General features: G+C 36.8%; 1 protein-coding gene across 2 annotated transcripts in view; it reads left to right on the top strand.

Annotated features, from left to right (window-relative positions):
- Positions 1-2,415: 2,415 nt before the first annotated feature.
- The window catches only part of LOC127648239 (myosin-binding protein C, fast-type-like), a 55,396-nt gene continuing 33,087 nt past the window's right edge, over positions 2,416-24,724 (top strand). The window contains exons 1-3 of one of the 2 annotated variants that reach the window (XM_052132823.1): positions 2,416-2,479; positions 15,488-15,520; positions 15,628-15,642. In XM_052132823.1, coding sequence (XP_051988783.1) covers positions 2,458-2,479; positions 15,488-15,520; positions 15,628-15,642 — 70 coding nt within the window. In that variant the 5' untranslated portion in view covers positions 2,416-2,457. Of the gene's footprint in view, positions 2,480-15,487; positions 15,521-15,627; positions 15,643-21,609; positions 21,757-24,724 lie in introns of those variants that run through there. The other variant, XM_052132824.1, reaches the window with a different exon arrangement.

The raw sequence follows: 24,724 nt of genomic DNA, 5'->3' as shown, positions 1-24,724 counted from the left end.
GCCTTTAAACCCTCCAAAAAGTGGCCCCATTCACTACCATTGTAAGTGCCTCACTGGAACCTCCATTTTTTGTTTTTTAATGAAAAAGAGGGACTAGTAAAACATTGTTTGTGGTTATCAACATTATGCCAAAAATGCTGTCGATTGAGCTTAACTTGTATTGAGCCAAAAACATATTTGAAAAGGGTTGTTGTGCCTGTTGTGTTTGCGGCCCATGTTTCTGTTGAGGTCATGGTAATAGGTGAAGAATATGCAATCGCAGCAGTTGGACACTAAAGAGCGATTTAGTACCACATAGTCATACTCCAATATGGATGTCAAAACAAATTTGCCAGAAGTCAGAATCTAAATTGAACGAGTACAAGAACTTTTTCTCACCTCGCAATGTGAGCCAGTTATATTTTTCTAGAATTTTAATGTCATTCTGCTGAGCCTGAAAATGTTTGTCGATTTGTGCACGCTAAAGTTCATGTTTCATTATTAATGTCGTAATCTAGTTATGTTTGTCATGAGCAAGTCATGAATGTAATACAATGTTTTCCGATTTAAGTCGTTACAAATCAGGTCTACACAAATTTTGCAATGTCCCCACAACACCCAAGAACTTACTAATTTTCCAGAACAACTGTTGTTGTTGGAAATTTTATATCGATAAGATAATAGCCACCACTGTCACAGAATGATCAATAGCTTAGATCGATTACTATCAGTTACACTAGCACACCGTTGTTGTGTTCCTCAAAAACTTCTGTTCCTATTGTTCCAAAGTTGATGATTATCTCACTCCCTTTATCTCTAATCGATACAGCACCTCACTCACACACACACACACACACACACACACACACACACACACACACACACACACACACACACACACACACACACACACACACACACACACACGTTGTGTTTCCATGTTTTATGGGGACTTTCCATAGACATAATGGTTTTTATACTGTACAAACGTTATATTCTATCCCCTAAACCTAACCCTACCCCTAAACCTAACCCTCACAGAAAACTTTCTGCATTTTTACATTTTCAAAAAACATAATTTAGTATGATTTATAAGCTGTTTTCCTCATGGGGACCGACAAAATGTCCCCACAAGGTCAAAGATTTTGGGTTTTACTATCCTTATGGGGACATTTGTTCCCCACAAAGTGATAAATACACGCTCACACACACACACACACACACACACACACACACACACACACACACACACACGCTTTCAGTTACAAAAATCAAATGCTAGGGTAAGTGATACGGCACAGAGTATTGGCATTTCCATAACCGAACACATCCCTTTGAGAGCGACTGTATGATTAAAGGACTGTTTCAGCAGGTTCCCCATGAATGCAGACAATTTGATTTCCAAGAAATTCTTACTTTGAAATTAATATCCATTTCATTAATATGTCAGCACACCCTCAGACAATAGTGCAGCCACACACTCCTCCATAATTATAATTAGCCATCTCACCACCACAAAGACGTGTGTGTGTCATAAGATGCTTTGACATTTTATTATAAAGTTGTGTTATCTTATGCTTATATTTCATGATGGACCAAGCCGTAGCCTGTCCAGTAGCTCTACAGTTGTTCAACACTAACTTATGATTATCATTTCTTTACCAATCCCACATTTGAAGCTCTAATTTAATCAAAAAGATTAAGTTAGCACATAAAAATGTATCTTGTTTCCTGGCCGTTGCCTTCTTGTTTGACTATGTGCGTGTATGCAAGTCTTCTCTGTCTCCAGTTTAATCTCTCTCTCTCTTTGACACCTGCCTCTCAAGTTGCGCTCATTTTAAATAGCGCAGTCTCTGCCCAGTTTTCTCTCTCCCCGATTAAAGTTCAAAAGAGCGTTTATTGTTGTGTCATGCTTAATAGTGCATCACTGAACTCCACACTTCAGCATTCATGCCTTGGCATGTAAAGACCTACTAGATAGGCTTAATGAAAAAGCGGTCTTACATGTCAGCACATGTTTCTTGAAAGATAGTCCTGGTTAGAGATCTCTCAGAACTGTGAGGCCAAAGGGTCAAGCTCTCAATTGTACTTAAACTCTGACATCCCTGACAGCATTTCAGCCAGCCTGATTCTGTTCTGCCATGTGTCATAATTCTCAGTTAAAATCACATTGTAGGCTATCACAAGTTAGCTAATAGCCTGGTTCATGCCTTAATAAGATAACCAATTAACAGGTTTGCCAAAGAGACACTCTCTCTGTTTGTTAACCTCTTTCAATCCTGTCTATTTTTCATCTGCTCCTCCTTTCCAAGTTGTATTCCCTCAACATCTCAAGTGACACTCGTTCTGTGATGGGGATGGGGATGAAATGCTTGCCAAGGGAGGAGGGAATAAAAAGGGATGAAGAAGGAAAAGGGGACAGACGAATAAAGTGTGGGAGAAAGAGAAGTTAGGGTGTCCGACATATGACAAAACACCATGCCTGAACCAAAGAACCCAGGTAAGCCTCCTAAGTTCATTTCCAGCATCGACTAAACATTTAATACTGTTTGTCCTATTTGTCAGTTAATATAGTGCATCTCATTTATATAAAAGTTGCTGTAACTGGTGGTATGCTTGAGAGTTTGGCTCAGACTCATGATTCAGCTGATGATTTGTTATGTGCATTAATAATTTAATTTGTGCATCTGTATGACATCAGTAGTATGATACAGGTCACATAGTTGGTTCACACTTTTTGTTCTATGTCTGAGATATATTGTTTAATATGGTCAATACGTAAATCAAGGGTCTGAATGTAAAACTCTATGTAAGGGAATGGTAAGACTACCTCAGCTCTGACAGGTGGTGAAAGATTCATTTTATAGGTTGGGTTGGCAGCCACGGGAGTGAGAGGTCAGTTATCATATCCAGATTTCTGTTCTTGATATAAATGAGGCTATGCGACCAAACTGAGGATATAATCTATATCTTGATACACATTAGTCTGAATTATATATCTTGGTGTTGACTACTCTAATCGTCAATAGTATAGTAAATTATCAACCAGTGGCAAATACTGTGCATTTCTGTTCTCATAACAAATCAACTCAATTTTAATTATTCTGTTCTGAGGTAGAAAATAAATCTGTTCATCACTTGTTGAATTGATCCCAGGACAGCACAAATTATAAGTAATAAATTGCAACAGTCTGGTTCCAGATGTGTAAATCACATTTTGTTTTCTGAAGGGGAATTTAATTTTAATGATAACATATTAACCTTTAAAGACAGACCTGTATTTCATGAAATCTCTGTGGAAAAACATCAATAGGAAATGGAAGCGAAAGTTCTATCAGGAAGACTCGTAGTAAACATACTTCATTCATTCAGTGTAGGTATCTCATCCAATCATAATCCAGCCTATGTTTTATAAGCTCCACACAGCTGTACTTTTATGCCGCCATGGTTTTCACCCTCCACAACCCATCATCACAAGTTTAGGTCCCATCCTGCTGTAAGGGGTACGCTGACTTTAGATCTGACTGTTCGAGTGAGAATCTGGGCGCTGAACAATAGGATGGGGCTTGCGCCAAAGGAAACTATTCTCCCACTTTATTCGAAATAATCATTATATTCTCAGTGTCTTACTGAAAGAAATATACTTCCGGAATCAAGACGGCTGAAAACGTCTATTACATTTCAACTGTAGTACAGAATTTGGGGTCCTGAAATTAGTGTAGATATTTAGCGTTGGATTAGTTCTGAACATGGGGCTTCAGTTGCTACTGTTGCTACTATTAGGCTGCTTGCACCGATACAGAAGTAAAAGCTTTTTGTGTATCTTTTAAGATGAGTGAATTGTACGCCTGAAATCAGAGTGGAATCATTAGGATTATGTTACAAATATCAGAAGTTAAAGTCATGTGCAACCGAGAGGTTATGTGCAACCGAGAGGTTATGGTTCTTAAATATGAACTTTTTGATTTCTTGAAGACAAACTAGAGGTTGTGCAATGCGTCATGCTGCTACTGGATTTCTTACACTCGGATCAAACTCAGGTCAGCCTGAGCTTGTAATCAAAATGCATGTAATACATAGGGAAGTAATATACACTGATTGTGGCACTAAGCTGCTTAATGGTGGAAGGGTGATGGATCAGGATATTGGTTATAACTGTAAATGTAACTGGAATGTCCATGTTTGGGAATTATACTAACATGGGTCATTCTCAGGAAACAAAGGTTACTGCTGTATTTTCAAGAAATCATATTTATTAACATTAGGCTAAAACTGTATCAGGGCCATAACTGCCATAAACTTTGGGCGACATTGGTAGACACTGGGAGACCACTATTCAGATTAGTCAAAAACAAATATAGTTTTTTCAATGACAGATTTGTAAACATTTAACCCAATCCTAGATGCCTGGTAATAGTTCAATGGTAATGAATAGGGACATGCAAATTGGCTTATATTCCTATAATTTGCACTACACACTAAGCAGCATTAAACCTATACAGTAATATGATTTAGTTTGTTATATCAGTAGTAGTAGCGATAGTTATGTTAATCACATCAGTAGTAGGTCATGGAGCCAAAATGAACACACAGATTTCCAAAGTATGACCCACTCAAAGACATACTGTAAGGTCAGACCACTGTCTTTGGTATGTCTTGTGCCACCATCCCTTCTTGAGATCCACACTTACATAATCTCTGCTCAGGATTATCTCAGGATTTCCTTCTAACTCAGTCCTATCACTCTCGGCTCATGTCTTAAAGTGTAAGGCCCTGCCTGAGAGCATGACATCACCAGTTCCAAATAATGGCCTCCTCTGTTGGGCCATAACCTGTTACCTCACAACTTCTTTCTTTCTTTCACCCCACCTTCACCCACAGAAGACCACACACTACACTCTTCTTTTAGTTAATTGCTTCTTAAAGATCACATTTACCACCCTCCATTCAAATCTCTCATCCCACCACCACTGGCCCCCCTGCACACATACAACCCTTTTTACAGTAAGTGGGACCTGTCAAGATAATGTCTGGTTGGATCTTCTGAATCTGTAGAGACTGGCAAGGAGCACGATTCCTTAATAAACAGGTTCCAGAATAGCCCCATGGCCTTGAGCTGCCTGGAGTATGTGTGCTTTTACAAATGGGCATGTTGACAGTGGATAAGTGTTCAGAGATGGTTGTATCGCTGCATATTGCTCTATGATAATGGATACGCTGTAATGATAGTACAGTAATTGGGACGCAAGGCTGTGCTGTCAACTTGTGCATTTGCATTGATATTGAATGGGAGCTGGAAAAAAAAACTCCATGTAATATGTAGTACAGCACAGAGATGTTTTTATCATGGCCTGACTATCACAGGTTGGGACAACCTGATTGCATGAAGTCATAACAATTGTACAAGAAGGCAAAATTATTTTTCTTTTTCATTTAAAAATCTTTTACTTCCTTAGAGAAAAATAAACAATACAATGAAGGTTATTATTATGATTTTTTTTTAAAATCCTAAACCTTAACCTTACCATAAAGGCTAAACCCTTACCCAAACCCTAAACCTAACTATAATTGTAATAGGAAAATACATTTTGTCTACCACAGAAGACAGAAAACATCGGGACAAGAGCAGAATGGGACAGGTTATTGACATATGTCAGTCATTTGTATTGCATAAATATGGAATGAGTAACAAACATTGTTCACTGATGTTTTACTGTATATATTAAAATGAAGTGTTGGATAGTAGGCAAGCCAACATTTTATGCCTGTTTTGTATCAGTTTGTTGATTGGTTGGTATCTAAGGGAAGAAAAGTTGTAGCCTACCTTTTTGAACCAGCCAAGTTGTATGATTTCTTACAAATTTACCTACTTACCTATGTCCTAAAATTGTTTTTCAATGGATTTAGTTATTTGGGATCAATTACCTCATTGTGCTGCTATGCATCTTCAGAGTCTGTAGAGCTGGTGTCCCAGTAGCTGGATACTCTACAATCACATTGACTGAACTCCTTGCTGAATTAATGGCCCTGCCAACACTCTGTCAATATCCAACTTGTTTGAAATGATCATTCAGTTGCTGGGGTGGGCTCTTGTGGCCTTGGTAGTGACTAATGAGCTTCTCACACTAAAGAAATATCAAGCCATTAACCTGCTTAGATCTGATCCAAACCTTTTCCTCAGCAAATGCAAAGCCACATGGTGATTACTGTTTGTAACCAAGTGTTTTACTAGTATTCTAATACACTTACATGATTAATAAAATAGGAAAGCAGAGGCAGAACTGTCTGTGTTTATTGAATTACATTTTTTTTTTGTAAACAGGTGCATTTTAACCCCTCCTCTTCTTCCTTTTTAAAATGTCATCAAGTGTTTTTCTCTTTGTGGTTGGAACTTTTAATTGATGTCTATTTTTTTATACTGAGCTAACTATTTTCTATCTGCCAACCCAATTTATATATTTGTTTTTAGATTTCCATTAAGATTTTATTTACTATGTTTATTAAGCATTTTTACTTACTAGTTCCTCCAGTGTAAGTAATTTCAGGTTTTACTACTCTTTTGGGACAATGTAGGGAAAACCTGCCCTACACTAACACACATGCATTTGCAGGGAGGGATCAGTGTCTTAGCATTCAGTGTCTCATTTCTAGCTGGGTTAGTGTTGCATGATCTCATATTATCAACATCACAATGCTCTCCTTGGCAAGCATTTCCATCGTGATGGATCACACACAGATGAGCACTCACATTTGGAGTATTCTGTGGTATGTCCTCCAACTTAACCATAATGAGATATGCACTGCTTGACTTAATCATATTCATAACTTCTGTTGAATATTCCATACACCAGCAGTGCTTCTGTTCCTAGAGATCTAAAATCATGAAATATTCAAGTGAACCCAATGACCTGATGATTAACTGGTTCATGAGTTTTTGATTAGAGGTGGATGGAGAGTCTGCAGGAAGGTAGATCTGCATGAGAAGGAGTGTGCAGCCCTGCTTTAAATAAGATCAATTTATTTTATTATTATTATTTTTAAACTGTTTTTATAATTAAAATCAAGTTTCAAGATTTTTTTGTATGATATATGATTTTTTTAATGATAAGACCCAAACTGTAAAATCCACTGTGTTTTGGGGTGGCTGTGGGGCGGCTGTGGCTCAGTTGTTAAAGCGGGTCGGCCACCAATCCCAGCACACATGACTCCACATGCCGAAGTGTCCTTGGGCAAGACACTAAACCCCAAGTTGCTCCCAATGGCAGACTAGCACCTTGCATGGCAGCTTTGCCGCCATTGGTGTATGAATGGGTGAATGCGACACTGTGTAAAGCGCTTTGAATACCGTTAAGGTTAAAAAGGCGCTATATAAATGCAGTCCATTTACCATTTAATTTGTATCAATTTAAAATAATTAAATAATGTTTTCATAATAATCAATGAAACAATAAATAATAATAATAATAATAAAATCACTAATTAATATATTATTAAAACACAATTATATTTATTTTATAAAATTCTTATCATAATTATTATGAATTAATTATTTAAAACCATTAATTAATAAATAATAATCCATTAAATAATTACCTTACCATCATGGCACAAAATCTCCTGCTTCCTTAGCAACCCTATGTGTAATTCTTATCCATTTATATGCTATGCTGTTAGAGAGAGAGACCACTGCCAGAATTGTAAGTTTTACTCACAAATACAAGGGAGGCATTACGGAGATACACGTTACATGAGCAGCCACAGAAACTTGGGTTCTTGTGTTATTGGTGAGAGTGATTTGGAGGTTGAATTTTTGTTGACTATATTACATCATTTACAATAAAAAATTATGCTTGTTTTTGCCGCCACTCCGTGCACATTTCACCTGGAAACTGAATCTGACACGTACCTATTGGTTCAACAATAATTCCAGCTTCAACCACAGGGGGCAATTACAGCTACATTCATAGCAACCAATTAATTTTTTTTCTCTGGGCCACATAATGAAGTCGTGATCAGATATTTTAAACATTCTCCCTGGCAAATGCAAATCCCTCTTTCTGCATAGTCACCATCTAGTCGCTCTCATAATCTTTAGCTTTCCAGCTCATCTTTCCTTTTCTATGTAGGAGAGAGTTATTTATAATCTAAATCCATAACTCAAATCATCACCACTGTCATACAGAGTGGGAGACATGAGATATTGCAACATCTCACTTAAGTGTTTCCTCTCACTGCCAAAAGAATCACTCTCACCATCCTCATAAAACAGAAATTTCATCATCTGCGACCTACCCTCCCCGCACTTGTACACACTCCAAATGCTTCTAATGCCAATGATACTCCATCACACACCCGCTCGTAAAAACAGATGCCTTCAATTTGGATCTCCAAACTGAATGAAGCCTGAAAGGGAAAAACATATATTTTCTGTTGTGATACCTTGAGGAACACTACAAATATCACCAGTCTGATCCCATTAGAATTTTCTTTTTATTCTGAAAATCTTGATATTTCTTTATTTAATGAATTCATTTTATTTATTAGACATCAGAATTAGAGTCAAGACCAGAAACTCCAAAACCCAGACCAGTAATAGACCACAAAGATCCAGACCAAGACCTAACCCCAATACTGACAAAGATTCTTTGTACCCAGACAAAGAGCTGTCCCTCCAAGAACCAGGCTGTCCATCAGGGGCCGCGTTTGCGTATGGATGTGAGTTGTCATACCATATTATGCAGACAAATCCGGAGAAATATACCCCTTATTAAGATGCTCATTATTAAAATCATTCATAAAACAGGCCTAAATCTGAACATGACATCAGCAGGAAGGGTCCATCAATTGCAATGATATTTGTAGCCGGAGGTCACTGATGAGCTCTGCTTTCATCCTAAAGGCGACTCTTCTGATTGGATCCAGTGTCAGGATTGTTGGTAGTGTAGTTCTTTACCTGTTTTTTGGAAATTAAAGCTGTTCAATTGAGACGGGCTACAGAAATTGCATACAGCAGCTTTAAAAGCATATTTTAAATAGTCTAAGGATTCATGGTGTGAACAGTTTGACATTTCGAATATTATCCACTTGATATGCTTCTTTTATTATTATTTGTTTAAAAATATTGCCATCACTCCCAGATTGTTCACAGAATATAAGGCTCATTTTCAATTGTATTGGCAGCATATGATCATTTAAAATAGGCTCTATTTTCAAGTGGCAGTGTTTTTTGTGTTAGTCAATTTCCAAGCACCTGAGCCTGACTCTTAACACTCTGACAGTCCTTTCATAATCTGTTTGTATAACACTGTATGTGACAAGTCGAAGTGCATTTGGAGCACATATATGGAGGTATGCAAAGGGCATTTGTCGACATTAACACAGAGTGGTGTGGGCAGACATGTTAACTCAAGCCCATACAAAGTGAGGGCTTTAGGACAACTGCTTTCATTTCTCACATTTAGAGATGTGTCTGCAAGCCTTGACAATGTTGCCAATATTTGTCTTTCCCAATTGACCTGTTGTTCTTTAAATTGTGTAACTAAAGTGTTTCTAAGGCAACACAAGCGGTTCTCTCCTTTCCTCTTTAGACAGTTTATCAAAACTCGAATTGAACTGTCTTCAGTGGCGTCTTTATTTTGATTTGCTGGTAAGCTTATGGCTCAAAGAGAGCTTTTTCCTGTTGCAATACAGTCAGCTGCAGAAACAGCATTTTAAGAAGAGATACCGAGAGTCGTGAAGTAAATATCACAAGAGATTAATTTAGTGAACAGGCCACTATAGTTACCCGGCAAAACAGAGAGAGGAATTGAGAGCGAGAGTGATTTATCGGCAAAGTGAAGGGAGAGTACTAAATCTGTAAGCTAATGTAACTAAAAGGAGCAAATTCTGAGCGTAGCGACCCATAAGATATACAAGTATTTGACTCTGACCTAAATTTCAGGGCTTTGGTTGCTTTTCATGGATTAAAAAAATATCAGTATGACCCACAGGTCTGATGAATGGCATCTCTGAAAGAGTTATGGATTAGCTATTTCAAACCTTCCATGTTTGGATCCGACAGACATGAATGGGAAGAAAAAACTGGCATATCCTCCAGCCTACTCTACCTGTCACAATTTACTTTTTCTTCACATTTTAGAATACTAGTAAAGTCATCAAAACTATGAAATAACATGAATGGAACTATATGGGAATGATGTTGTGACTAAACAAAATCCCAAATAAATCAAAACTGGTTTATATTATATTTTAGCATCTTCAATGTAGCCACCGTTTGCCTAGATTTTACAGACAAGTACTCTTGACATTTTCTCAACCAACTTCTTGGGGTATTACCCTGGATGCTTTTTAAACAGTATTGAAGGAGTTCACATCTATGTTGGGCACTTATTGGATGCTTTTCTTTATGATTTGTTCCAAGTCATCTATTAAAAAAAACTTTTTTTATTATTAAATGTTAGTTTTATAATGAAATGAATGAATATGGTGGCACAATTATATTTTTGTTTACAAAAAATTTAAGCATTCGCCTTCAGATCAAAATATTTTTAAGATCATGAGAAACATTTCAGTCAAGTGTTTCAAAACTTATGTCCAATAGTGTATATATATATACAGTAGAATTGTACATGAAATGGAGAGATATGTAATCATAGAGGATGTATTTATGGAAATGGATTCACATTATTGAAGGAGAGTGGCACTGGAGAGGAGAGGGTTTAAGACCACTCATTTACACTTTACTCACATTATGTTTGTAGTAGATACTCGTAGATATTTGAGTCTTCTCTGTGGCCTCACTGACCTTATGATCTCCATCTGGCTCTGTGGCTTATTTTCTGTTTTCATCTCTCTCTCTTTTTCTCCTTTTCTGTCTCTTTCCACCTCTCTCTCAAAGACAAAATCAATAGGAAAGGTACAAGAAAAAACATTGTGAAATTTGTCAAGTCCACATCTTAGTGCATTAGTGCTCAAAGGGCTACACTGGTCTTATTTTTGACTTCTTTTTCACCACACATAGACTTCCAGAAGATGTGTGAGTGTATATATATATATGTGTGTGTGTGTAAGAAAGAGAGTGTGTAGAGATAGTATGTCTGTATATTAAGTTTATTAAGTGTGTAGCGGTGACAGAGACCAAGACTTGCATGATGGAGAGTGCTGACGACTGGTAACCAGAGAAGTCCCGGGGTGGAGTGGCACAGTAGGAGATCAGGAGCCCAAGGATTTTGGTATCAAGAAATACTCCGAAAAATGTGTATGCCTCATTATAGCGTCATTCCTATTTAGGGACATATTTCAGTGGGAAATTATCTCAAGTATGAGGGTGTTTTGTCAGCTTGGCAGACTTTTATCTCCCAGTTTTTATTTGATTTCAACTTTTTTATTTTGTAAAATTAATTGAAAACTTTTTACCAGGCCTTTATCATTTGTTCAAATGCCCTTTATGTTAGATTTGAATGTTTTAGCCTTGTCCCAGACCTAGACTTTCAACATTAAACTATGAATTATTACATTTAAAACTATTATATACTGAACAAAACAATTCAATATTTATCAAACAAAAATGATGTATAAACATTTTCAAAAATTACCACTGTCCTGCAGTTGTGGCGTCATTTCCACAACACTAAACAACTTTGTCCTTATGCTTTTTTCTTTTTCTTTTTTAAAAGTTAGTGCTCTTGTATATCAAGTCAACAAAAGTAAAGAGCATGAGTGATCATAAGTGATCATTGAAGAAAACAAAGAATTTATTTTATTAGATGTCATTTCCAATCTAGCTGTAATTTTGACAAATTGCGCAAAAGTGCACAAATATGATTTAGTTGTGTTTATTTAGGATACATAATGTGTTAAGTATGAAATTAGCCAAAGCAAGACAAAGGATTAGGCCTTTTAATTTAATACATGCTTAAAATACAATTTGATTCACTGTCATTTCCACCACAGAATTCTACTGAACACTGTACAGAATTTGAGATTTGGTGGGGATTTTCATGACTTTCAGCAAAAAAAATGTCAAAATGTATACAAGTCTCCTGTACTGCATGTACATATACTGTTGGACACAGCTAGCAAACAATAAAATAATAAAAATAAAAAAAATAAAAAAGTAAAATGGAAAGTTTGGAAAACATTTTTAACAAGACTTGACATTTTTTAACCCAAAGTGCCAAAAGTACAAAAAGCACCAAAAGTGCCAGAAGTCGAAGAAACACTCATGATGAACTTGCTTTAAAGGACATTGTTTTTGCAGAAAGAAAATCAGCCTAAATGTACTCTGTTGCAAAGATGAACATATCCAGCATGTGTTTTATTTTGGATGCTGGTCTTCAGCATATGATGCTGTGTCATCAAATTCAAGCTGGTGTAAACTGCTCTTTTCCACAGTGTAGGAGGCCAAGGAAATAAAGATGATTAATAGACGTTTACCTCGGTCGGTTCAACAGATAAGAGCATGAGAGTTGGAGTGGTTTCCATAGTCACAGAAAGACACAAGTGCACCATTGCAGTGATGTTAGCATTAGGTTTCAGAGGGAAGTGCCATTTTAATATATTCTGACAGTGATTCTCCACCTCATCAAAGATTTTAACAAAATTTTATAACTGCAAATAAATCTTGGAGTCAGGTAATGCAGCCAGACCATTCATCATTGGTACGTGAAATGTTGCCAAATTCACTTGAGTATTTCACAATAGATTTCAGAGTTGTTTCAGGTCCTTGTTTGTGTGGATGTAACCTACAACTGTCTGGTGACCCGGTGCTCTGTCCTTTTATGGGTGGACATCTCAGCCTGGTCCTTATATCCTAAGGCAGGGAAAGCATTTATAACCTGCTGGATCCTCATCCCATCCCCTGGATCCATGTCCTCTGAGACTAGGAGATATATCAGAAGTGCTTGGGCGCCATTAACAGATTGCCCTGTGAAAGTCAAACCTTATCAAAATAGAAGTGTCTGAACTTTAGTATGCAAGAAGAGACCACAATCTGAAGGGTGATCACGCAATCTCACCCTGTAGGCCAAGGCCAAGTGTGGTGTCCCATATCTTTAACACTAAATAGTGAAGCGCAAATCCCTTCCTCCAGGTCTAGAGTCAGTCTGAGGCCATGTTTGTGTGCACATGGAGCCAGAGCAAATATTTAACCACAAATTCACATAATTATTTTTGTCATTTTGTGTTTTACTTGAAGTTCACAGAAGTTACTGTCTGTAATTGTCTTATAAGTGCTCAATAACCTACATATCATAACCTGTGATCCTGTGAACTGGATTCTTCACAGGCACTTTTTAACATTCACTGCATGCTACTTTAGTCAAAAAGATTTTGAACAGAACAATGTTGAATAATATTCAGCTGATGTACTTTTTTCCCTCATGAGAGACTAACCTAGAAGTCATTGGTAAAAGCTTAAAATAGTCCATTATATGGCTTGATCTTCAATTGCCATTTTGTTTATTTTTACAGTTATTCTTGAAACCTTTAAATGTTCAGCATTTGATATTTAAACTTGGTTATATTTATTCTTCTGATTCTTTTCCGTATCAAGTACAATTTTTGTTGGATTGTGTGTTCACTGGTAACCGCTCTTCGTTTGCATGGGATGGACAGTTTATGTTCAGTCAAACTAATGTCCTTCATGATTTACATAATACTTTACGTGTATGAACATCTTAAGGAATCAGATGAGATTAAGAGGCTACAGCAACTTGGGTCACTCAGTTTATTTGTACAGTGAAAAAAAAATGCTTTCAATTTACATGATTTAATCATGTACATCAGTTCCACATGAATCAATTAAGATACTTCAACATATTTTTTCCTCTTGGTTTAGCTCATCATTTTTTCATGTGATTTTAAAGGTGCACTCAGTATGTTTTTGGTCATGTCATTTTGTACTTACAATACCTAGAGAATTGGATGCATCATTCAAATACAATAGTTACCAGATAATACTGAAGTTTTTAATTTCTGCTCCACTAGTGCCACCAAATGGAATTGCAAAAATAAATTGCACCATCTGCCATTGGTTTAACAAAGAGATAGTCCCGCCTCCAACTAAAGTCATTGGTTGAGTAATGATGTTGGGGCAGGTCTAAGTGGGTCGCTCAAAACAAACAGATACATTTTATAATTCTACAGAAACAAAGAGCTAAGAGTTATCGAGAAAATTAACCTGTGAATGGCTTACTAATAGTCTTCATATTAAGCTGGAATAGTAGTATTTTAACACAGAAAAAGCTGCATACCTCAGCTTTCAAAATGCTGTTGTAGAAAATCATTATTTTTACAGGCAGCAAAGAATAATTTAATTAATTATGGAAAGTGGGTGGTTACAGAGATTAAGCGAGTGGTATTCAGCTGGTCATGTCATCCTAACATGCAGCCCCCATGAGGGGACCCTCTCCATGTAGAATAAAACAGGTATTATAAGTTTACCAAGATGACTGGAGTATTTCATCTCATGTGAGTGTTCATGATTATATCCATATGTTTCAAAATTGTAATTAATTTCTTTAGGAATGAAACTTTTTCAATGAGGAAAAAATTACTTAGTGCACCTTTAAAGGGCTAGTTCACCCCAAAATGAAAATTCTCTAATAATTTCCTCACCCTCATGACATTGAAGATGTGTATTCACTTTTTTCTTCTGCAGAAGATAAATGAAGATTTTTAGAAGAATATTTCAGCTCTGTAGGTCAATTCAATTCAAGTAAATGGTGGCCAAGCTGATCAATATAAACAGCATAAACATAATCCATCAAACTCCAGTGGTTAAATCAATGTCTTCTGAAGTGATCCAATTGCTTTTGGATAAGGACAAACCTAAATGTAACTCCTTTTTCACTGTACATCTTGACAGCAGTCTTCTTGGCGATCATGGTTTCAAGCTCGATTACACTTCCTATAGTGCCATCTAGTGCTCTGCACCTACCTCAAGCACTAGGAAGTGTAATCAAGCTTGAATTGACGATCGTATGAGAGACTGCAATGGCAAGGCGTACAATGAAAAAAAGAGTAAAATGTTGGTCTGTTCTCACCCAAAACCAACTGTATGGATGGAATTTTATGGATTACCTTTATGCTGACTTTATCTCCTTTTTTGGATCTTCACAGTTCTGGCTTAGTTCACTTGCATTGAATGGACATAAAAATCTTTGTTTGTGTTCTGCAGAAGAAAGAAATTCATACATATGCTGAGAACTGCAATTCCCCTGCCCAAATTGTTGAGCACACTTGATTGGTTCACATTCACCCTGTATAATGTAGAGTGGTATTGTGCACATGTTAGAGAATAACATTAATCGAAAGCAAAGAAAACAAGTTTAGAAGAGAAACAACATTTTGTGTAGATCACAAATAATATGATTTAGTAAATCAACCTTTGTAAATTAAAGTTCTTTATGCTTTTAAGTTCTTTGGGATTTTTTTTATTTATAATTTTATTTTAGCTATTATGATCTCTTTTTATTACTGATTTATTTTTTTTAAAATTATTTTTCAGGTGCCAAGGCAGAGGAGAATGCTGCTCCTGTTGGTGAGTAAATGCATATAACGTTAGACTTTTAACTTTAAATTCTTCAGCATCTCTAAAATAATGCTAATCTTTCATATTTTACCCCCTTTTTTTTGCTTTTTTCACAGATAAGCCTGCAGAAGGTGGGTCACCTGGTCTGAATCTTCTCATGACCACCATTAATCTTCATTCTGTCTGTCAAGGCTACAAGGAATTACATTGCATCTTCAAATTAGTTGTGTGTGTGTGTGTGTGTGTGTGTGTGGGTTTCAGGTGCATATATATGTGTGTGTTGGACACCTCTTACTTTATCCTACCCCCTTACAACATTTCCAAACATTAGACATGGAATTAATTTTTAGCAATAAATACAGAATCACTTAGAAATCAGAACTGAAAAATACTCACACTTTTCTACAGTAAGTGAACTATTAATCTACTTACATATTCCTACAGTTTATGTGCAGTACACTACTTAGTCATACAACAATATAATTATTCAGAATAATGCCAAATGCATAAAGGCATTCTAACATAGCTGACTTGACCTTATGCCTCACTATCTTTATAAATATAATCATAACCAACAGTAATAGAAGTTAATTTAAATTATTACATGCAGAAACATATTAACTGTATTTAATTATTCTTTATCAGAATCAGAATCAGCTTTATTGCCAAGTATGCTTACACATACAAGGAATACATAAACATAAATAGCAGTGTACTCTATGTCCATACATCTACATAAATAAACAGTAATCTTAACTGACTGCTAAAAATACACTATTATTATAAACCAAATATATTTTTCATTGTTGTATTGCATGAATTTATATATTTTTTAAAAGTCGTATATTTACAATACTTATTAAAATGTATTATCTTGATATTCTAATGTTTTTTGTTTATTACTAACACAATCTAACGAATATAATTATTTTATTTTATGAATATATTTGCATTTTTACAACAGCTTCAGGGGGTAAGGACTTATTTTGTTCATTTTAGTACATACTGAATATACACCAAGGTCAGAAATTAATGGGAGCTTGAAAAAAAAAAAGCCCCTAATAAAATGTACTTTTAAATATTTCCTAGTATTTTATTCTGAGCCAAATACATATCATCATAAAATATGAGTTGATGCTGATTTAAACTCATGGATCACAGCCTTAATTAATTATAATATATATTTTAATAAATTGATTAAATTATTTTACAGAAAAAGATGACACAATTTCTTTTAAATGCCCTCATAAAGGAAAAAAATATACCCCAATAATCTGACCGAGGGGGCAAATATTGTCCTAAAATAGTTAATACAAACAATAATAAAAAAAAGTTAATTTCTGACCCTGATATCCATGAATGTGTATATATGATTCTATTGAATGTGTGTGTGATTATGGGCAATATGTGCATTTAATCTGATTATGAACAATTATGATACAGCACAGTTTTTGTATGAGTGCACACTCTGTTGGAGTGTGTGCATACATTACTGAAAAGAAATCAAATCTGTCTCGGCATAGTTTTGTTGTAAGGGTGCGTCTGTTAGAGAACTTTTTTCTTTTCTTTTTTTAAATGTTCCAGTGTCTATGAGAATGAATGGAGCTGATACCTGCATATCAAAACACTGTACTGTAAACTATATTTGACAGGCCTATCTCATTCTCTCCAGCCGCTGTCTGCAGGGACAGGACACAAGGACTTTGAGTTTGTAGTCTGTTATGTTGCCTTTTTAACCTGTCTCTATGTGCTGCCTTAACCTCATTATGCTTTCATTGTTTGTTTTTATTTAGAGGCAAATGAGGGCCGTGATGGTAAGGCAAAGAAACATTCCTTTTGGCTCGCTGTGTGTGTGTGCTTATTTGTCAATGCGCAAGTTGCTTCTTTGACTGTGCACATGAACAAATGTCAGTCACTGTCTCTGTGGTTCACAGGTCTGTTACAGGGGTTCTGACTGGCCAAAATTTTTACCCACAAGCAAACAACTGATTCACTGATGAAATCTGAGATTGCCCTGGCAAATGCAAAGTTTTTTTTTACATTCATTTTATTTATTTATTGCAATGAATTGACTCTTACAAAGGACATTTCACCATGTTTTAGAAGCCATATTTTGTTTAAAGATTCACCAAAGCAAAAATACTAAAAACAGTCTGCTTAAGAAACATTTTTTTCTCTATTCAAATAAGGTTTAGCAAAAGCATTCAGATAAAGAACCATGTTAAAAATATTCTAGCACATTATTAATACTATTTTAAGTGAAATACTTTTTATTGGTAAAAAGTTGGATACTTTGTTTAATAGAGTTGGTATACATACTGTATATCAATGTATGTGTGCTGGTGTATACAAACAAAAAGTTGTTTTATTCAGACATTACTTAACTCCTGGCCACCATGCCAAAAATATCTGACAAACTTTGTTAGATTTTTAAGAAACCCAGTCATTTCCAGACTAAATCTGGGTGCACACTGTATGATATATATGGTCCTTTACAATTGTTGCTTGTAAGACTGTACGATATGATCTCATATCTGTGCGAGATTATCAGACATTACGATCAACATCACAGCCAAGACTCATGTGGACTGGGTCATTTGGCCATCAAAGGAGAAGTCACACTGCTTGACTACTATTTGTGATACGAAGCAATTAAACACTGTCGACTAGAGAATTTCCCGAAATTTGGCTCAGACGGCAAAATCGTACATTGCAAACCTGGATTAATTTTGTTGGCCTTACTTTCATTAATAATTTTCAGTGACAGACATCAGGTTTTGATTTCTTGGTAACAACTTTGTTTTAATTTAACCTCTTCAAATGTTTGTAGATGTGTGGTAACCATTCCTTGGAGGCTAATATTATGCAGTATACTGATACTCTATAGTGGATTTCCCTTTGAAAGTTTCACCGTTGGAAATGTCGGGATCTGTTTTTGAGATCCAGTGCTGGAGTGTGAAATTGTCAGGTTCAGGACATTTAGCAATGTGAGGTTAGGACACCAGAACTGAGCAAGAGCATGAATTATGTTCACAGTGCACATGTTTAGTATCTGACATTGGTGTAAAAATTCAGCAGAGCATCTGTCTAATCTGGGATAAGTGTATCTAGTGCATCTTTATAGAATAGGATGGTTAGGTCTAAACATTAGTAGAACATTTTTGAAAATGTGCTGCTTGCAAAGATTTCTTTAAGTACAAGTGTAAGCCAAACTAAGCATTGCACTGTGAATTTTCATCCATACGTGGCACATCAAATTAACTTGCATAAACATAAAACAGAGAGTGGCTGGGCCAAAGATTGTCTCTCTAGTTTTATGGAAATGCATGATATCATTTGGCCTTGATCCCACATGGATAGTTTATGTTGCTAGTGGCTAAATAAGCACTTTGAAAAATATGCATTTTTTGATTTTCTGATTTTATATAATGTAAATGTCATTTTTCATGTAAAAAAATTCTTTAGAGGTATTGTCTGATTATGAAGGTGAGAAGGAAAATGTAAATAATCAGCTATCACAACTGTCCACACAACTTCAGTTTAACCAGCATTAAAACCAATATGATGATAATGGTTTGCAGGAAAATTAGTACAATTTGTTGAGAATTGGCATGACTTCTTAAAGTAATAGTTCACCCAAAAATGAAAATTCTCTCATCATTTACTCACCCTCATGCCATCCCAGATGTGTTTGACTTTCGTTTTTTGTTTTGCTTTTAACACATTTCTTTAGAAGATAATCTCAGTCTGTAGGTCCACTCCACACAATACAAAAGAATGGTGACCAGAACTCAGAAGGTCCAAAGAGGACACAAAGGCAACATAAAAGTACTCCTTCAGACTCCAGGTTAAATCCATTCCCTCTGAAGTGATATGATAGGTGAGGATGAGAAACAGATCAATATTTATGTCCTTTTTCACAATAAATCTCCACATTTGACCACCCCCATCCTGCAGTTAGGATAGAATTAACATTATGTGGCTTGCTGTGGAAGGCTCAAGGCTAGAGAGCCCCCCCATCAAATGCCTAATACTCACTTAGTATTGATGGAATAGATAGGAGGATATGAGAAGGTGGCAGGATGCCAGAAACTCTCAATGCTACATATAGGTAAGCAGCTGTTTATATACTATTACTCTGGCTGTGTGATTGATCGAATTAAATTAACTTGCTCCTCCCGAACTTTGTTAATAAATCACCATATATCCTTCTCCACCACATCCTAAATATTCTCTGACTGTTGATGACTTTGCCACGTTTTTCTCTGACAAGGTAGTGAGCATCAGTACACATAACACCCACAGCTACTCTCTTCCAACATCCCATCATCTATTTTCCTCTTTATCTCCTTTCTCCAAGACCGTGGTCTCCAAAGTGCACTCTTTCTAACATCCTCCCACTTGTCCACTTGACCCTATCCCCTCCCATCTTATGCATGCAGCCTCTCCATCGATCTTACCCACACTCACAAACATTATCAACGCATCTCTCACAACTGGAAACTTTCCCAATATATTCAAGCAGGCTGGAGTAACCCCACTGCTTACAAAACTAACACATAACCCCACAGTAGATGACAACTACAGAGTGGTCTCTCACCTAAACTTCCTGTATAAAACTCTTGAGAGGGTCGTATTCAACCAGTTGTCTGATTTTCTGTCACAGAACAACCTACATGACAGACATCAGTCTGGCTTCAAAAAAGAACACTCAACAGAGACTTCCCTCTAGTCAGTAGCTGAAACCCTGCGACTGCCAAGTGCTAACTCCAAATCATCGATATCATCCTCCTTGACTTGTCTGCTGCATTTGACACAGTGAACTACAAGATCCACCTGCATCACAGGAACTGCACTTGGATAGCTTGAGTTCAATCTCACTGACAGATCATTCAAGGTCTCCTGGAGAGGAGAGATGTTCAAGACACACCAGCTGACCACTGGGGTTCCTCAAGGATCAGTGCTTGGACCCCTCCTCTTCTCGATGTACACAACACCACTCGGACAAGTCATTATGAGGCACATGACTTTTCCCTACCACTACTACGCAGATGATACGCAGCTCTACCTGTCGTTCAAGCCTGATGACCTTACTGTCTCAGCTCGTATCTCTGCCTGCCTCTCAGACATTTCGGTCTGGATGAAAGAACGACACTTTCAGCTCAACGTTGCCAAAACAGAACTCAGGAGTGGTGATATATGACCAGCTTTATTTCACTGCACACATCTTATCAATCGCATGATCTTGCAGATCCATGCTTTACAACATCAGGACAATCTGATCTTTCCTGTCTGAATATGCTACACAGCTCCTGGTCCAAGCTCTGGTCATTTCAAGACTGGACCATGGCAATGCTCAGTTGGCTGGCCTTCCAGCTAACACAATTAAGCCACTGCAGATGGTCCAGAATGCAGCAGTGCATCTGGTCTTCAATCAGCCAAAAAGGGCTCATGTCACTCATGCCTGCATAAATTCAAGGCTTTGACTCTGGCTTACAGGAGAGCCAATGGAACCGCACCCTCTTAGTTCAATTCACTTCTTCAGGTCTATCCTCCAACACACTCTATGTGATCTATGAATGAGCAACGCATGGTTGTCCCATCACAAAGAGGTTCAAAGTGTATTTCAAGATTGTTCACGTTCTCTGCTCCTCTGTGGTGGAATGAACTTCCAATTTCCACACGATCTGCTGTTACCTTCTCAATATTCAATAACCAGCTGAAAACACACTGTTCCGTGAGCACTGAACCAACCCACACTAATTGCACTATACTTAATGTACAAAAAAATGTAATAAAATCCTTGTCTGGCTCTTTCTTCTGTGCTAGCATTTTTACTACTCCAGCTACTGAGAGAACTTGGCAGTCCTATACTGCAGATGTTGTTAAACTTTGCATGACAAATTGCTTGCTATGTGTCTCAGTTGTATGTTGCTTTGGATAAAAGTATCTGCTAAATTACTAAATTTAAATAGAATATGAAAGAATTTTCATATTTGTGTGAGCTATTCCTTAAATTAAACTTCATTTTCAGCTATGACCTTTTTCGTTTTGAAAGACTGAAGGACTTGGAGGAAAGCAACTACTATGTGTGTGTGTGTGTATGTATGTATGCGTATATGAAGGCCTTCTAATAGGTCCACCTTAAAAGGGCCCTAAAGTCTTGGCCTATATTAAGTTCCTAATGATTTCTCTCTCTCTCTCTCTCTCTCTCTCTCTCTCTGATACAGAATTGCCTGAGGATGGTAAGACACACAAATCCTTTAGCATGTATTGTCAATGACATATACATGAGAAAAAAAAAAAAAACTTTTATATCTTTCATGCAAAAGGAAATTGTGTAAGTGTCTTTCACATCCCAGCGCAGACCTTAAGGAGCTGGAAAGGGTAAAAGTTGAGAGTAATAAGCCCCAATGTGACCCCATGAAATCAAACAGTTTTGTGGTTTTAGTCCATGTCTGTTAGCTTTGAGGCCATTTATATCATAGTGCAAATTGAAAAAGTTTTAGAATTTAGAATTTAAAGTCTTACTCTTCCCAGCAAGGGTGGTTCTAGGGTTAGTGGAGATCCAGGGCATAGCCCAGAGACATCCATGTATGTTTAAAGTTACATCAAGGCGTCCATTTTAAAATAAAGTAAATCACTCAGTATTGTTTGTTAAAAAAATACAAAACATAAAATTTATGTCTGAGAATAAAATGAGTTGGATTGAAAACTTTTCCGATCTACCACCAACTACTTTATTCCACCACTATAAACAATCATCTGCAATCCTCCTTTGTAATACTGATTAATGCTATTATAATTTATAATCAAATGATTATTTAATTGATTAAATTAATTAATTGAACACATTGAAGGCTATATGTTAAAAACCTACACATCCAGAGCCATGACACCAAGCTGTTATTCCTTGTCAAATTAGGAATTAGGAACCTGCTTACTAAATATCCACAAATTACATCATACTCATCAACAAAAATGCATGACCACAAAGTGAGAATACCTGACTGCAACAAGGTTAAAATGGAAAAACTATTTGGCGGGAACAGGCTGAACAGTAAAAATAATATTTAATTAAAACAAAAAGACATGCACACAAATACACACACAGCAGCTGCATGTGGCTCTCTCTCTCTCTCTAACTGCACATCCCACTGCACTTATCCCTCTCCTCGGCTAATTAGCCCAACTGGGGGTTATATTACTATATCAAAAACAAAGTTTTTCAATAAAATAAAATGTTTGTATTGCCCATAGACTACTAAAAACAAACAAATATGCAAACATTAATAAGTAACATGTTGCAATATGGAATTGAGTACACATGTTTGAGCAGGTCTCCATTACATTACTTCATTTTACAATTGTTCATGAAAAATGTTACTTAGCTTTTGGACTGGGCGATATGTAAAAAATATTTTTATTATAATTGCATTTAAAATATTGTGATATTCGATTATATGGTGAATATTTTTGCTTGATTGATTTTGCTTTAAAAATTACATTAAAATTTTTTAAATATATTTATAAAAAGCAATTAAAATAACAAAGTGATTAAAAAATATTCTATATAACCACCTCCCCAAATCCAAACATTTATCATCTCCAACAGCCCCATTTGCCATCACGCAATTATCAATATTCAGCAACAGGTGCAAATTAAAAACTAAAGACCATTATAACTGTAAAGATAATTATAATAAGCATCATAATAAAAAATAAAAAAATGCTGCCATATGCGTGTTCTTATCGAATGTGTTTGTATTATGTTTGTTAATACAGTTTATGCTGCCAAAACAAAAGAAAATAGAACTACATTTTAGCTTCATGGTGAACGTGTCTTGTAGTACTTTATGATTTAATCACATTCGTCTTTATTTCTTTAATACAAAGATACCTGTCAATATAACTGAACCTGCAGAGTTGCATTCACAATGCATAAGAGCACCTCATGAGATGATCGGAGATCATGTGCAGTATTCTCATAGATTACATTATTCTTCAAACAGTTTTCAGTTGAATGAAACAAGAGAAAAATGAGTGATAACTCTTTACATGAGTTTGCTCCACGAGACAGGGTCCCATTGCACGGCAAACAGCGAATCAGATAGGAGCACTGATGCTTTTCTTTTGACTTTTCTTACAATTATATTAAAGTGTGTTTCTTCAAGCGTATCTTTTTGACAGCATTTCTTGTCATGTGGCACTCCGAGATGTCTTACATGTCATCCACCTGTTGTGGGTAGATGAGCAAAATTACTCACGCATGAAACACATTTGGACAAGCAGCTCAAACTGGATTGAGTCTTGTCGCATTTTGTGGGTGGCAGTTGCTAGTTTTACTCCTTGTGTGCACATAAAAAATAACAAACGTTCATAAAATTGCTAGTAGAAAATGCTCTTAACAGCTAAGATCAATAATTATTGGGAAACGAGGCCAGGAACTCTATGAATTGTGCACACACAAGATGAAACAGTCACAATGTAAATCCAAACTGCTTTTTATTTTAAAGAGCAGGCGAAAGTACAGTGGGGAAAATCCAGAGGGAGAATGGTCGAGGTAAGCGTAGGGTCGAGAGCCGGGGAATCAGGATATAACAAAAGGGCAAATCTACAAATAGAGTGGTCAAGGAAAGCAAGGGGTCAAAGCTGGGGTAATCAGAATAAGAATGACGAGACTAGTGGGAGCATAAGACAGGAGAACAAGGGGAGCTGGCAAGCTAAGAGGAAGACAAGAGGAGTTCAAAACTAGACGAGACTAGCGGGGGGCAAAGACACGGGAAACTAAATACAATAACCAACAAGCGGGAGACGAATGTGCTGTGATATTTATAGAGACGAGTGCAGGTGTAAACAATGACAGGTGATAGGGACGAGTGCAGGTGTATACAATGAACAGGAGTGCAGATGACGCGAGTGCAGGTGTACATAATGTTCTGGCGATAGAAGTGGGCATGTGAGCCCGAGGGGGGGAGATAGTGTACGAGCATGTGAGCTCGTAGGAGTAAAACGAGCGTGCAAGCTCGAGCGAGCAAAACGAGCGTAGAAGCTCGAGGGGGCGGAGCGAGGGAGCGGGAAGCGAGCGAGTACGCTCGCAGAGTGCGTGTGTGTGCTCGGTGAAGCCGAGCGTGCGCGTGAGCTGGACAAAGGGGAGCGCGTCTGCGTGCTCGAGGAAGCGGGGATGGGGCAGAGGAGCGGGGTTCGTGACAT

Source organism: Xyrauchen texanus, chromosome 8 (assembly GCF_025860055.1).
Source record: "Xyrauchen texanus isolate HMW12.3.18 chromosome 8, RBS_HiC_50CHRs, whole genome shotgun sequence".
Lineage (NCBI taxonomy): Eukaryota > Metazoa > Chordata > Actinopteri > Cypriniformes > Catostomidae > Xyrauchen > Xyrauchen texanus.
This window is presented reverse-complemented; position numbering and strand designations above follow the sequence as displayed.